The sequence below is a fragment of the Hyposmocoma kahamanoa genome, unplaced genomic scaffold, assembly GCF_003589595.1.
Source record: "Hyposmocoma kahamanoa isolate Upper Pololo Valley unplaced genomic scaffold, ASM358959v1 78, whole genome shotgun sequence".
Lineage (NCBI taxonomy): Eukaryota > Metazoa > Arthropoda > Insecta > Lepidoptera > Cosmopterigidae > Hyposmocoma > Hyposmocoma kahamanoa.
This window is the reverse complement of record NW_020653945.1, coordinates 14640292-14656388: the sequence shown is the minus strand read 5'-3', so window position 1 is coordinate 14656388 and position 16097 is coordinate 14640292. Positions and strand designations below refer to the sequence as shown.

General features: G+C 36.5%; 1 protein-coding gene across 6 annotated transcripts in view; it reads left to right on the top strand.

The window, feature by feature from the left end:
- LOC113232940 (probable ubiquitin carboxyl-terminal hydrolase FAF-X) overlaps positions 1 to 16097 on the top strand; it is a 44364-nt gene that overhangs the window by 17872 nt on the left and 10395 nt on the right. For 3 of the 6 annotated variants that reach the window (XM_026467851.1, XM_026467852.1, XM_026467850.1), the window contains exons 13-43: positions 1295 to 1515; positions 1980 to 2110; positions 3040 to 3236; positions 3318 to 3420; positions 3537 to 3705; positions 3819 to 4065; positions 4151 to 4301; positions 4840 to 4959; positions 5159 to 5290; positions 5471 to 5569; positions 5644 to 5792; positions 5907 to 6020; positions 7502 to 7616; positions 7750 to 7903; positions 8715 to 8845; positions 9033 to 9269; positions 9461 to 9622; positions 9716 to 9932; positions 10560 to 10727; positions 10865 to 10938; positions 11028 to 11140; positions 11211 to 11384; positions 12075 to 12216; positions 12483 to 12636; positions 12794 to 12941; positions 13076 to 13196; positions 13812 to 13945; positions 14079 to 14238; positions 14324 to 14433; positions 14533 to 14616; positions 14694 to 14794. In XM_026467851.1, coding sequence (XP_026323636.1) covers positions 1295 to 1515; positions 1980 to 2110; positions 3040 to 3236; positions 3318 to 3420; positions 3537 to 3705; positions 3819 to 4065; positions 4151 to 4301; positions 4840 to 4959; positions 5159 to 5290; positions 5471 to 5569; positions 5644 to 5792; positions 5907 to 6020; positions 7502 to 7616; positions 7750 to 7903; positions 8715 to 8845; positions 9033 to 9269; positions 9461 to 9622; positions 9716 to 9932; positions 10560 to 10727; positions 10865 to 10938; positions 11028 to 11140; positions 11211 to 11384; positions 12075 to 12216; positions 12483 to 12636; positions 12794 to 12941; positions 13076 to 13196; positions 13812 to 13945; positions 14079 to 14238; positions 14324 to 14433; positions 14533 to 14616; positions 14694 to 14794 — 4532 coding nt within the window. The remainder of the gene's footprint in view (positions 1 to 1294; positions 1516 to 1979; positions 2111 to 3039; positions 3237 to 3317; positions 3421 to 3536; positions 3706 to 3818; positions 4066 to 4150; positions 4302 to 4839; positions 4960 to 5158; positions 5291 to 5470; positions 5570 to 5643; positions 5793 to 5906; positions 6021 to 7501; positions 7617 to 7749; positions 7904 to 8714; positions 8846 to 9032; positions 9270 to 9460; positions 9623 to 9715; positions 9933 to 10559; positions 10728 to 10864; positions 10939 to 11027; positions 11141 to 11210; positions 11385 to 12074; positions 12217 to 12482; positions 12637 to 12793; positions 12942 to 13075; positions 13197 to 13811; positions 13946 to 14078; positions 14239 to 14323; positions 14434 to 14532; positions 14617 to 14693; positions 14795 to 16097) is intronic. The other 3 variants (XM_026467853.1, XM_026467854.1, XM_026467855.1) reach the window with 3 other exon arrangements.

The window sequence follows — 16097 nt, the reverse complement described above, 5'->3', positions numbered from 1 at the left end:
ATATTTTGTTTATTTTTTATTTAATAGGACATAGGAAATAATTTCTCGTTGAATAAAAATACGCGATGTTTATTTCGTAAAATTATGACAGCGCCATCTATATGCTCCTTGGCGAAACTAACAGTTGACACTAGACTATAGTTCCGAATTCACAACGTGGCTATCAAGGCTCAGCTTGTTTTATTTATTTATTTTTTCATGACAATGCGAAATAATTATTGAAAACAGCGTAATTTTAATAGATTTTATTATTACATACTTTTCTTTTTTTAAAAGTCAAACTTCTCTGAATCTAAATAACATTAAGTACTTAAACTTATACTACGATAAGACGATTTACGATTTATTTATTTACGGACGATGAGACGATTCGGAACATCAAAAAAGAAAGAGATGGCATTGTATAGTTCACATAGCGTTATCTCTTTCCTATTTTTAGTAAGGAATAGACAATATTGGGAAATCATTCGTTCTTTCAATCACTTTAGCAATAATACATTACTTGGTTGAAAAGTCTGTCATGGTATGAACATGAGTAATATTATAATAAGCTTACTTTAAGCTTACATTGAAATAAGATTGTTTTTGGAAAGTTATGGTAGACCCCCTGAAAAGTCATTCATCCCCTAGTTTACCACCCTTAGAGGTCGAATATTTTCTTCAAATTTCAATGGGACCACTTCTGAGGTACCCTCTTTCCAACAAACATGAAACATGAAAAACGACATTTTTTAAGCTACTGCTCGTTCAGTACACCTCCCTGAGGAGAACGAGCAAGAGACTCTAGGGATTGCTCTTTTCAAATAAACTTAAATGCTTTGGAATACACTTTAAATCTTTATCTAACACGTAGTCTTCAATTTTGTAATATGACTTTTCAATTCAAATACTTTTAATGTAAGTTTTAAACTTAGGAAATGGTAATCTGAATATAATTATGCTCCGGAATCTTATTGTAAAAACGTATACAGTTCCCCTTAAAATAATCGCTTACCCTAGTGAAACGATATTCTAAGGTTGAATAAGAATAAAGGTTGATTTGCTAGTTAAAATGCATTTTTAACCAACTTCAAAAAAAATTAGGAGGTTCTCAATTCGACTGTATGTTTTTTTTGTATGTACAATTACCTATCCGTGATACTACTAGGCCTGTCGGTAGTTCCACGGGAGATTATTATTGCCTGTGTAACTACTAGTAGTTCCGGTACTAGTAGTTCAACTGGTAGTTCCACGGGCAACAAAGGATATTCTTGTATATAAATTTTCAGTAGTTTAAAAATGACATTGTTTACAGATGTGTGGAGGAACTAAAAACAAACGAAAAATGGGTGCTACCAGCACTCAAAGTGATGCGTGATATTTGTTGTCTGTATGAGGCCGGTGGAGGTACCGGGGTGAGACCACACGTCACGCGACAAGAACTCATAGATAGATTGCAAACGCAACATTCTCTGGTCATACTAGTCACTGATTCTCTTACTTATTATATGGACGGCGTAAGGAATAAACTTGCAGGTATGTATAAAAGGAAAAATATAACATTGACCCTTTATTTTTTGCATTTCAAATAATTATATCCAAATAATACAAATATTGTTTATAAAAAAAACCGTCCTCAAAAATTCGTGGAATTACATCTTTAAGTTTTATTGAAATCGGCTACTGGAAAGGGCGCGAAACAGGATTCATCCCCTAGTTTGCCACCCATAGAGGTGAAATATTTTCTTCATAGTTATATGAGACCAATACTGAGGTACCCTCTTTCCAGCAATAAAAAAAATCATCAAATTCGGTTCACAAATGCGTAATTGTAAAAGTAATTGCGTAACATACACAAAAAATACAGTCGAATTAAGAACCTCCTCCTTTTTTTAAGTCGATTAAAAACGATAACCTCACTTTGTTTATTTGTCGACATTGTTAACCTTAACATATAGACAGCCTTAATAGCAATTATAATTAATTGATGTATGATGCAGCTGAAGGTGAGATAGATTGGGATAACTGGTTACCAGATGGCAGATATCCCCACGCAGCACAGGTGCATGAACGGTTGAGTTTCCTCCGATTCTTACTTAAGGATGGGCAGCTTTGGCTCTGTGCAGAACAGGTAAATAAAACCTATTTGAACAGTTTATATAGTGATAAGAAATTTTTATAACATTAATCAGGGTACTAAAAAACCGACCTAGAAAGTTCGTGGAATTACATCTATTTGCCAAGTTTTATTGAAATCGGTTACCGGAAAGTGGGCAAAACCAGATTCATCCTTTAGTTCGCCACTATATGGGACTTAACACAGGAGATAATAAAAATCGGTGCTCGCTGCTTAGTATATTGAGAGCGCCTTCAATTGGGGCGTAGTAAAATCAACCATTAATATAATTGCTCCTTACAAAATGTAGGCGCTACTTATAAAAATAAATCTTCATGCGTAAACAGCCACCCTTAGAGGAGGAATATTTTCTTCAAAATTAAATGGGACCACCACGGAGGTACCCTCTTTCCAACAAAAAAAGAATTATCAAAATCGCGTAACATACATACAAAAAAACATAGTCGAATTGAGAACCTTCTCCTTTTGTTGAAGTCGGTTAAAAACGTAACAAGCGAGCTTAATGATACTTCGGTGGCCCAACGTTTTGCACTGTGCACACTAGATGAGGAGGTCCCGGGTTCGATTCCCGGTGGGACCAGTTTAAGAAATGAACTTTTCCAAATGGGTTTCTAGTCAGGATGTTCCAGGAAGTGCCCCAGAGCGTGTTTCGTTGCTCTGGTACTCATTGTATAGGGAATTCTCTAGTTTGAGACCAGGCACTTGGTGTGTTTGTGTACCCTTTACCCAGGTTGTGTATTTTATTATGTGCCAGACATTGGATTAACAGAATGTATGGTATTAACAGAGTGTGTGGTAGTGAAATAAATGTAGTTTCTTCTTTCTCTCAAATCTTTCTCTAGAGTATTTTTATTTACTTCCACATTATGAGGTGAAATTGATTATTTTTTCATCATTTTCGAATGATCAAGTCTTGCTTGCAGGCGAAACAAATATGGGTGTGCTTAGCTGAGCGTCCAGCGCACTTGCTTGACCGCGAAGCCTGTTTCAAATGGTTCAGCAAACTTATGGGCGAGGAACCAGACCTCGATCCAAATATTAATCTGCATTTTTTTCGACGTAACATTATGACACTCCCTCCGAACCTATTAACTCACGCTGGTATTAAATGTTTTGAAAGGTAAGGTATAGCTTTAGATAACATTACAATACTATTTCATTTTATCTTGAGATGGGCTTATGAAAAAGTTACTTGTTGCAGGTTTTTCAAAGCTGTAAATTCCAAAGAAGGCAAACTAAAAGTAAAACGACGTAGTTATTTACTTAATGACGCTGATCTCATAGGATTAGATTATTTATGGAGAGTAAGTATCCTTCAAATGACTATTTGTGCCCTTGTAAATTGAGTTGTTGTTATTAACAATTATTACAATCACAAGTGTTCTTTTATTATGTTTATTTTATCTTGTTTTTTCTATAGGTAATAACGGAATGCGAAGACGACATCTCAGCTCGCGGCATCGAGCTGTTACGTGAAGTGTGCACCTGTGTCGGGCCGCACCTATCGCCCGCGCAACACCACGAGAACTTTCTCACCCAGTGCTGCGCGCGCACGCAGCGGTTCCAGAAAGATATGGAATTACAGCAAGGTCAGGAAGACGATGCCATCACAATTTTTTAATGAAAGATTAATTTTTGGGGATTGGAAGACGGTATTTTCTTAAATCGATTCGTAAAGTTGTGACTATATAATTTCTTTCAGATGTCATGGAATGTTGTACAAGGATGACGAGAGTGATTCGTGCCATACAGGAATACGTAAATGAATGTGATAGGAGATTCTCATCAGAACGACAAATTCTGCCGATCTACAGGTCCGGGCGCGGACGTCAGTGTACAATAATAGTCAGATTTAATTTTCAAACTGGCCAAAGACAAATCGAAGATATTGAAATCTTTTCGCACTCAAATGAAACCCTGGCTTCGTTGCGAGCGACCATCCAAAGAAAGTAAGCCGGAACGTTTATAGACTTTCCTGATATCTATTTTTTCTATGACATTAAGAACTAAAGATGTATATATTTTTTATTACAGATTAAAATTAGCTTCAGATAACAATATAAAGTTAGAAATGTTTGTAAATAAATTAGAGCTATACGTGAACGGCGATCTGTTGGACTCGAGTCATGATCGGAAGATATTATCGCAGATTGGTCTGAGGGATAAAACTGTCATAGTTGCCAAGGTGCGTGGAACGTGTTGTCAATATTAATAGTGTACAACATCGATACTTCAATAATTTTCATTAGCATTAAAAGAATTATAAGTAGGAGGCGGAATGTGAAAACAGAATTGAAATTCAATTGAAAAGTAAAATGTTTACATGCATTCAGAAATCAAGATAAAGAAACTAAACAGTAATAGCGGTCACAAACCGCACACACCTTAATGACACTATTTATATAAACTACTTATAAATGATAGTTTTGGTAAAAAGAGACGGAGCATCTCCACGAATTTTGATCATAAATATCTCGGATGTTAGTTGACCTGCCGAAAAACCCACGTCATATAAATGTTCAGTATGTTCATATCAGTTGATTGAAGCAGTAACACACTTAATCAAGTACTCTTTAGGTGTATAATCTAATCTCTATTAACTAGTCAAAACGCGTGTGCAAGAAGACATTCTTTTTTTTCTTATAAACGCTGTTGGCGAGTTTTGATACCCGTGAATTGCATTGTCCTATAACTTGCGTCTAAAGAAGTCGGTGTCTAAATAGGTGTACGACGGGCAAGTGTGCGGCAGTGGCGGTTGCGGCTCATCGAACGAATCGAGCAGCGATTCCAGCACAACGTCACCACCTTTACCACCCACTCCGGAACATGCTCTACCTGGAGTCGTAAGTAACTCCCCATTGGCTTCTGTAGAATTGCTTGTGACGTTTTGAATTTGTTGGAAGGTTACCACACTTTTATCTTTATATTTAAATAATATTTATAACGAAATCAATAAATGTTGCTCAGTAAAAGAATAAAAGTAGTACAGTCTTGGTTCAAAGTCAAAATTTATATATTTGCTCAAGAGATTTATTCTTTCAGCTATTTGCCCAGGGTTCGTGGTACCTACCCTTCATTTTAGACCTGGAGCACATCGGTATCACAAAAGGACACGGCCCTTTGACTGAGGCTGCTCATTTATTGTCTCAGATCTGTCCAGCTCACAAACAGACAGTAAGTTCACAAATATGTAATTTATTACAAAATTTAATTACAAAAAATCATCCAAACTATTTAGAATATGTGTCAAAACATCGTTTCCTTTGTTCCTTCAATGGAGAGGCACAAATCTTTTTTGCAGGATTTTGTTATGTAGTTTTCAACAATGAGTATCACATTATTTTCTTATTTTAGGTGGAGAAACTTACAGAAGCGTTATTATGTCGGGACGATACAAAACTAAGGCTCATGCTGTTTGGGCCTGCTCCACCCACAGTAGCTTACAATGTAGAGGTAATAAAATTAACATTACGCATAATTATATAAAACCATAATTACGGAGATCACAGAATAATCTTTTATTTTAGGTGCTGTACAGCATGATAATGCCATCTTCAGACACGAGATTAGAGCGAAGTCTCAATTTTCAAATATCCTGCGTTAAGAAAGCACCTCTGTTGGTCGAATGCTTGTCTGACAAAGATTTTCTGCAGGGTGCTGTACCACATACGAGACGGTAAACTTTGGATAAGATTTATGTCATACTGATTCGTAACTCGCAAAGATTACACATCCACATTTAGTTTTAGAAATTTCACGTACTCTGATTGACAAGTTTTCTTTATTTCAGGGTCGGATTTTTAGCACTTGTCAGGCTAGCAAAACTGACGCTTTATACTTTGGCGCATCTTTTTGAAATACTCGCTCCTGACGGCACGGAAATCACCCTAGACAAAGAATACAAGTACAGTACCATTTCATTTTATATGAGCAGTTGAAGTCTTACCCGAGGGCCACCAGTCGCGACGCTCCCATCGAATTCGCTTGACGCTACAAGCGTCAGCGTCGAGCGTCATAAACAAATATATGATTTTATTTGTAAAAGGCCACAAAGTAGCGCTGTAACTTGCAGCGAATTCGCTACGAGCGAATTAATTTTTTTGCGGGCGGCCAGAACAATTGTTTGAGAAAGTTCCATAGTGTGCACGAAACAATCGCTTCACGCGCCCCGACAGAAGCGGTCGCGCGTCAGCGTCTAAAACAAATTATTTTGTTATTATTGCTCATCGCTATATCGAAATATGAATATAGAAGAGTTTATAACGACAGTACAAGATCGGCCTGCGTTGAGGATGAGATCACAATCCACAACATAAGATCTGGACTGTCGTAAAACATGTCTTTTTCCGGGCTGTCCAGGATAGATAAAACAAAATGATGTTAAAATCCCTACATCGCGCCAATCCCCACAAAATAAGAAGAGTTGAAATTCGTTGAAATTCCCCGCAATTTGGGGAATTCCCCACAAATTGGCAACGCTGGTATTTTGATGCTTTAATTAACGCTTACGCTTCAAACGCGGCGATATTTTCGTGGCCGAGTTTTGACGCTTTAAAATTGACGCTCTCAGCGAATAACACTTCGAGTGTGGCGTTTTCTTCGTGGCCGAGGCATGAGAGTGGTTACACACGGCGACTTTAGCAGCGCATCAGCAGCGATGCAGTCGCCACGCAGTAGCTATGCAATCGCGTGTTAGCATCGATATAACCGCCTACAAACCGCATTTGTCGCGATGCAATCGCGCGTTTGTTTATATCGCTATTAAAAGTAACCGTTCCTGTTCCTGTAACCGTTCTAAAAGCTCGGACTTTAGTATCAATATAGGTACAGTGGATTTATTTTCTCAATGTCTCTTGGCAATCATCAGATTTCACAATGCACACGAGTATTAATTTGCATGCCCTTAATTATTATATTTAAAATCTATAATAATTTGAATTTAGTACGACATACAACGTTGTGTGAACAATATAGAGCTGTAAAACTATTTATCTATTTTTAATAACATTTATTACTCCATGTCAATAAGCAAGTTCACAAAAATATAAAGGTTGCTTCTTTTATATAACTAAAAATGAATATTTTTCGGTTATTAATCATTTCAATTCAGTCCGTATCTAAGCACATTTCTTCATCTGATTAAAAAATGTTATAGCAACTCTTATGTACTTCCAAGTCAATTGAAAGCGTCCACACTGTACCAAAGGCAAATGGCAACTGTATAAAACCCGGCGACAGCCGAAACACGCAGTTTGCCGAATGACATTGAGAAAATAGAAGCACTGTACGATATTTTACTTTGCTTTTCTCTTATCGAGGGGAAAAATTTCTAGATTTAATGAGTTGGAGTCTTATTTTTCTATTAATGTACATTCTCTGTTATAGGATGGATGTAACAATATTGAGAGAAGCGTTGCAGTTGCAATCTTTACCCAATCATGCCTGTGAGCAGATAGTCAAGGCTATAGCTGAGAAGTTAGCTAACGCTCTTGGAGAACAGGTATGTTAAAAGACAGCCTCTTGTTTTCTAACTGTAGTGATTTTTATGTAGCTTTTATTTTAGGCCAGTGAAGAAACCTTAACGTTTTGCTGAAAGGTGAACATGCAATACGCCCGACTTTTATTCATTGCAGGTGATAACAAACGGGGATGACAGTGAATCAGTATCTTCGTTAGTATGGTGGCGGGTGCCCACTACGGCGACAGTGCGTGCCTTGTACACGCTCGCGTATTCTGTTGCTCAGCCCATTGAGATGAGTGGCATGGTTCATTCTGACGATGTCACATGTAAGTCATCTAAAAAATGTTACATGGAAGTGGGAACATGCATTGTGTTCACTGGTCAACAACAATTGGATGAAATTATATCTCAAACATGCTCGGAAATATAGGGCATTTTTTTTTTAAGTAATGCAATTACTTAAAAAAAAATGCCCTATATACCTCGGCGATAACAGGGATTGCCTGACTCGATAATATAACTTGTAACTCATACTCGTTCGGCAATCCTTTCCTCCCGATCTTTGTAATAAATAATGTACTATTTTTTCCAAGTTGTGACCAGTTATGTATATATCGTTATTGTTTTTATCCATATTATGAGTAATTTTCAGGGTAGTTTTCTCTACCTAATTTCGGTGGCAATTTTTATTATTAAAATATTTTATAATACTATCATGAAGTATTATTAAACATTCGAGTGTAATAACGTGAAATATTTTTAATATTTCACAATAATATACTCGAATACTTAAATAATAAAAATTACCACCGAAATTAAGTAAATTAATCTGAAAATCGCCTTACTTTCTCAAACTCTTATCTTAAAGCACAAAGTTACTGAAGTGCAAAAATATTGATTGTACATACAAATTTTGCAGGCTGATTTCACATCACATTTTCTTCATATTCACACACTGCTTTTTATCTATTCTTAAAGTAATGTATCCAAATGGCCACCCTTGATAAGAAATTTAAAATAAATAGAAAGTTTTGCCATCTCCTGAATAATCACTCTTTATAAGATATGAGTTTGGGAAAGTAAGGTAAGGATATGACTTTTGTACCGTCGTCATGTAAATAATTTCATTATTCACAGTGGTTCGAGAATGCATGGAGGTGGTGACGATATGCATGGCACTTGGCGGCGGTCACTTGGAATCGCTTCTTCTCGAGTCATGGTGGCAAGACACTGCACTTTACTTAATGATCGACTGCCCCAATGCTCAGGTATAGTATATTAGTTAATTTTTAGAAAGTGGGTGATGACTTTCATTTCAATTTTATTCTATATATTTTGATCTTTTTATTTTGATATTATGATCATTCATAACTGTAATAACATGAGAATTTAAGAGCGATATGGTTAGGTTTTCTACAATATGCCTAAAATTTTTAAAAATCATGACTTTACCAGGTACGAGTATCGTGCGCTGAACAACTGTTAGCAATGTGCGCATGGGGTGGCGGCGATGGTGCACGTGCAGCCCTAGTCGCGCTTGGAGGTGCGGGTACGGCAGGGGAGCGTGGTGCAGCAGGAGGGGTGAGATTGCAGCGGCACGCAAGAAATGCGCAGCAGTTCTTGCAGCTGTTGTGCAGACTTGTCACTGTAGCTGGGCCGACTGCCCGAACATTGGAAGATCTGGCTGAAGAGGTTAGTGTTTTGTATTTGCCAAAAATTACCAAAAGCATCCAATGAAGTTTCTATTTTTACCGTCCCTTTGGTGAGTTCAACAAAAGTAAATTGAAATTTATATGAGTTTTCATAACGAAAACAAAATACCACAGCGTAATATGAACGATTTTTTTGTATCACTGGTGTTTACATAACTAACCGTTGAACAGGTGTCATGGTTACGAGCCGTTCGTGCAAACCCTGAGACTGTAGACGATGTCTTATTAGAGGGACATCTCAACCTTATCAAAGAACTAATGGCTCACGTACCTGCACAAATTAAGTACCAGTACGGCGCGCATCCAGACCATAGGGACTCTGGATTAATCAAGGTAAGTGGTTGGACCAACTATAGCCCATGAGAAATGCGCCCACATCAATTTCAGTATTCCTAGTTTTCTATATAATAAACCTTTTATTTGTAGGAGGTTTTAACCGAGTTCTTATGGCCGTATTCTTGGGCGTGGTGTCGAATGGGTGACGGAGAAGGCGAAACAGGCGACGCTGAGGAACCTCCTGAACCTCTGTGTCGATCGCCCGGAGCTGCCACAGCTGCCACTGAGCTTCTCTTGTCGTTAGTCCACGCCTGTGTGCCTAATATGGCAGCGCTGGCGCATTTACTTGACGCAATGTTCTATTCAGGTTAGTTGTTGAAATTTTCAGGTTACAGTATCAAATACGGAAGTTATTTTCTTTCAAATATAATGTATATATGTTTTATTTAATACTTCATAGTTTGGTTCATGTACAACTGTTACGATTACAGATAAAATAAATTTAAAATGTCATACATAAATATAAAATATACTTATATTATTATATTACATTATTATATGCAGCCGTGGTAGCTTAATGGTTTGACCTGCCGCCTATCGAGCAGTCTTTGAATCCGGACGCGCACCTCTTGAGTTTCTCGGAATTTATGTGCAAAATTTAATTTGAAATTTACCATGAGCTTTTCGATGGATATAGCCTGATTAAACCCGAACAAAACGTGTGAAGTTCCCAAACCGCATTAAGCCAGCATGGCAGACTACGGCCTAACCCTTGGCCTGAGAGTAGACCAGTGCCTAGCAGTGGGACTTATAAATGGGTTATTACATTTGTAATTCAATTATTTTAAAATCTTTCGAAATTGTTTGCGAGCTTGGCAAGTTGGTGCTAACTTATAAACTCAATGTAACTTATAGCTATGATATGAAAAGTTATCACTAACTTGTCAAGCTAATTGTGCCGTACCAAAAATCTTGATAAGCAATTTGACCACAGACAAAAGTATGCCGCTATCAGAATGGGAGTACATGCCGTGCGTGGGTCCGCGGCCTCCGTCGGGGCTGGTGGGACTGAAGAACGCTGGTGCCACCTGCTACATGAACTCCGTGCTGCAACAATTATACTGCGTGCGCGCTGTTAGAGACGCCCTGCTCACTGTACAAGGTAAACAACGAGTTTTTGATGCTAAGTCAGTATAAATAAAAAAAATCTTTTGTAGAATATCTAAGAAGAATGCAGTTGTTAAAATTTTACTAAGTGTGTTTGTATCGTATTTAATATTTTTTTATATTAAATTACAGGCGCCGCGACTGATCCTAATGAAGACTTCTCGGGGGAAATTCAACATCATACGATAGTGGAAAATAATGTTGAGGTAAATTGAGTGTAAATTTGTAAACAATAAACAACAATTTGTTGTAGTTGTTAATTTTTCAAATAAAAAAAAATGTTCTTCTATTCCAGAGTAATAGTGACTACAACATTACGATCTTAAAGCAAGTGCAAGCGATTTTTGCGCATTTACATTATAGTAAACTTCAGTATTACGTACCTAGAGGGTTGTGGGCGCATTTCAGGTAACTAGAATCATATTGTTTTGTGTTAAATTGTAAGAATAGGTCTCTCCAATCAGGTTTTATTTTACAGACTTCAAGGCGAGCCTGTAAACTTGCGTGAACAACAAGACGCGGTAGAGTTTTTCATGTCACTTGTGGAATCATTGGATGAAGCTCTGAAATCATTGGGCCAAGAACAATTGATGGCCAAGACAATGGGAGGCACTTACTCTGATCAGAAAATTTGCAAAGGCTGTCCACATAGGTACTGTATTTCCAAAAAAAAATAGTAACTACATTTACTTATCGAGTATCATGATGTTTTACTACCGTGATGTTTGTGTGTTGTTTGACGATGTGAAAATACTCCACTAGTTTGTTTTTATCATTGGTACAAAGATCGAACACAGAAAAATTCCTTCGATCTGGCTACTGGCTAAAGCTCGGAGAATTATATTTTAGTTCGCGGCTGTACTCTATGTATTTCGTCACAAAGGTTTGTGTAATCATATTATTAATGATGTGAAACAATTCATATTCTACATAATGGAAATGATATTGATGAAAGCAAATTAATATTAACAATAACAATAATAAAATAATAATAATATAAAATAACAATATCTAACTGGGTGACGAAATACTTTCATAGATTTCTCATAGATGACGCTACGGCTAAAAGGTCGTTGAAAAACCAAATACAAAGATGCGACAACAAGCACATAGAAAAATTCGTGAGGTTTGCTGGTTCGTTCCGTGGCTTACTTGGCATAGCGTCTGGCACGGTTTGCTAGAAAACGTCAGTTCGAATCCAGCCGGATCGAAGGATTTTTTTCTAAGTGTTCGATCTTTCTATTAATAATTATAACAAACTAGTGGAGTAATTTCACATAAAAAATAATTGAATATCAATTCAATAAAAAATTAATATTAACATGTCAACATTTGGTTGTAGGTATTGCAAAGAAGAACCGTTCAGTGTGGTGTCTCTGGATATAAGAAACATGTCGCGTCTTCAGGAGTCGTTAGAGGCATACGTAAGGGGAGAGCTTTTGGAAGGCGCCGATGCTTACCATTGTGATAAATGTAATAAAAAGGTATGTGTTACTTTGTAATTAAGTATTCCCATTATGCTGAAAAAGCTCTTGAGAAATCTGAATTTCATAGGCCATTTGAATTGTTTAGGCAGTTAGCTCAACATTTCTATTTTTTATCATTGAAATAGCTATTTTAAGCCTAATAGCTAATAGTCGAGGAGGATCGTACAATGGTAGACAATCTTATCAGAATGCAAAATTCTTAGATATTCAAGCTGATTAACCTAGGGTTGGTGGTATAGAATTAGGATTTTTTGTTTATGCAGGTCGTAACAGTGAAGCGATTGTGCCTGAACAAACTCCCGCCGGTACTTGTCATTCAGCTGAAGAGGTTCGAGTATGACTTCGAAAAAGTATGTGCGATTAAATTCAACGATTATTTCGAGTTCCCACGGGAATTGGACGTTGAACCTTATACAGGTAAAGCGCTACTCATTTTATTACTTATAAATATTTTCTAAAAAGACGCAAGTACCCTATGTAAACATAGATAATGCTAAATCATACTCCAATAAGGATCTGTTCGAAGGTTTGATTGTGCCCTGATATAACTTTTAAAATATACGTTATTATTCAGCTTGGGGATTAGCAAAGGCGGAAGGAGACGCAACGTTATGGGATGGCGGTGATGAACGTACGCCTGAAACGCACTATCACCTAAGCGGCATTGTAGTCCATTCTGGACAGGCTTCGGGTGGTCATTATTACTCATATGTACTACTCAGGTAAGCCCAAATCTCTGTGTATAATTACAGTGCACCACATTTATGAGTAAGCAGGATTCTTTACCTAGCTTACAACTTAATATAATTAAGAATTATAATATACATACCATTTTTGTGTATTTTAATTATTATAGGGACAACGGTAGCGACATGGGGCGATGGGTGAAACTTGATGATGGTGACGTATCAGAATGCGCCATGCATGACGATGAAGAGATGAAGGCGCAGTGTTTCGGTGGCGAATATATGGGCGAGGTGAGACTAATTTATGCCATTTAAAAAATTCCAGTTCGCTAATTGAGTCATTTTTTTTTTTTTAATTTTGTTAGTTTTAATCTGTGTGTTATTTGTACAATTATTGTAATTTCTTGAGCAAACCTAACTAATTCAAATACAAACCTTTAAAAAGTAAATCTGTATGTCAGTACTCAAGCCAAATTCGATATGGAATGTTTAATAACAAAACGTTGCTATTAATCACTAGGGATGACACAGTTGTATAAATAATGAATTACTGGTAATTTTCATGTTGGTTCAAAATACTTGCTAGTGATTTGAAACTTCTATTGAACAAAATTCATCACTAACATGAGTTCAAGATTTGTATTATCAATAGCGTAATCAAATTTCGGGAAAACTTTTTGAATTATGGTTACCATAGAACAGTCTTGAGGTGAAAATCCTTAAAATCGTTTGTTTTTATTTATTGACATTTATTCTACGTTGAATTTAACTAGAGTGTACATGTAGTATAGTTTGTTTCGTCTTTATTTTTTGAAGTGTTATTTGTATTTTTTCCGTTTTCAATTACCGAACACATTCTGGCACGACCACCTTACGCGTGACGTGGTAATTCTAACAATGTTCCAGGTATTCGATCCGATGTTAAAGCGGGTGTCTTTCAAACGGCAAAAGCGTTGGTGGAATGCTTACATGCTTTTTTACACGAGGAAGGACACCATTGAGACCAGTCTCGAACAACAGATGAAGAATATTACACTCAAGTAAGCGTTCTTAGTTTAAAGTGTTCTAAGGGAGGGCGAGATTAATTTATGCAAAAGAACTTATTTCTATCATTTGGAGTGCCCATTAAAATGATCACTTCATCGATAAAGTAATATTCATGATTGATTACAGGGAAAGTGCCATACCAAGGCCGATCTGGCTATCAGTGCGTCGCGGGAACATCGCGTTTTCACACAACCAAGACCAGTTCAGTTTGGAGCATTTCAACTTTATGAAGAAGCTGTGTTGTATGCGACTGCAAGTATTACCGGGTGCGCAGAATGCTTGTTGGGTAAGTTTTACACCCGTCTTGCAAGTAAGTTTTCAATTTCATTTAATAACTTTTATTGAATCTTTCCATTGGTGATGTTTTACAGGGTCTTGAAAACGAAGAAATGTCAATGTTGGCTGTGCAATTAGCAACGAAATTCTTATTTCAAGTCGGTTTTCACACGAAGAAGACCCTACGCGGGCCAGCTGCTGACTGGTATGACTTTCTGCTGCTGACTAATGTTGTTATAATATTCATCAATTTTTTTCATGCATTTACAGTACTTTGTTATTAATTTTTGTACTTATTTTTTAGGCATGATATTCTGTGCCAACATCTACGTTGTTCTCAAAGCGTCAGGGCTTGGTTCGCAACGGATCTCTTCAAGCATCCTCATAGGTATATTCGTATTCCCCCTTTTTTGTTTAAAATTAAATATTAGAAGCTTGCATTAAAATATCCTTGTCTGATTTCAGGTTGTGCGATTATCTCTTATCATGTCCCTCCGCGGAGGTACGGGTAGTTTTTATGAAAATCATAGTTTATTTGGCGCATTTCTCTATTCAAGATCCACCAGGTAATTTTCTATCATTTTTATCATGGATTATGTAGACGAGTTAGCAAAACTATATTACTAACAACATAAACGACAACTTTTGTTCCACAACTTTTCACAAAACATAATAGATTTATCAATGATCAATACTCTCTGACACTTTTTAGATCTGTATTTGATAGGAAGTAATAATATTGTAATGCCGCGAGGTGTTCTCCCGGCGCACAGTGGGCCCAAATTGATAATTCTTGGACATACGAATAACTTGTGGAGTATCGAGCTGATTTTTTTCCTATGATAAATACTAACATTCCTGATAATTTTTATTCTTATGTAATTTCTTGAAAAGCTGATTATTTCAGAGAAAAAAAATTTTAGTTTTTTTTTTCGTTTGGAGAAATAAATATTTTATTTTTTATCTCAAAATGTAGGAAAATGTAATGTAAAAATTATCAATTTGGGCCCACTGTGTGTGGCGCGATTCATAAAAATATTTTGGTGGGCGTTCTTGGATTAAGTCGAGGGTAAAATAGGTTTTATGAACGAATTATACACTCTGCTTTTCACTTCGATTGCGAGGAAATGAAACAGCAATATTACAAATAAACGATTATTTAATTAAAATTGAATGCTAAATTACAACAATTAGACATATTTAATGTGATGGTTTTTCCTGGCTTATTCAGTGTATTACTTTGTATTTTATTATGAACTTGAGATGCCTTTATTTTATAAAGTCCTAGTTCTAGTGTGTGCGTGGCTGTTGGCGCAGGCGTCATTGCCTCGGTCTTAAACGACGTTTTTATTTTATGCCCTAGAGCATAAAATCCTATTTTATGCAGCCTACACCCAGCATAAATACGAACTTTAAGAGCATGAGATGTGAAAAATTTATTTATCAATTATTAATACGAAATAGTCTTTTACAGTACTAAGTGCAGCTAAATAAAAACAAAGTATTAACTGGAACATTTCTTGATATTGATAAATTGTATTTTTGTTTTCACGTAATAGACGTTTAAGTTTACAGCTTGTACACAGAATCCACATTAGCCAGGCTTAGGATTGGCTACATTTAAAAATAAAATAAAAAGTAAATCGTATGTATCTACTTACGTAAGTTGATGACAACTCTTGGTAACATACGACAACGATCTCTGGATCTAGGCTGGAATTGCCTGTGATCTCGTAATCGCTGTATAGCTGCTAACATTGTTTTTGTTATGTGGGTTAGTGTAGGTACATTAGGGCAGAAGCAGTTCAGTCGCAGAATGTCTACCGCACACAAAAAGTCAATTTCTCAGAATGTTTCTTTCGCAAAATG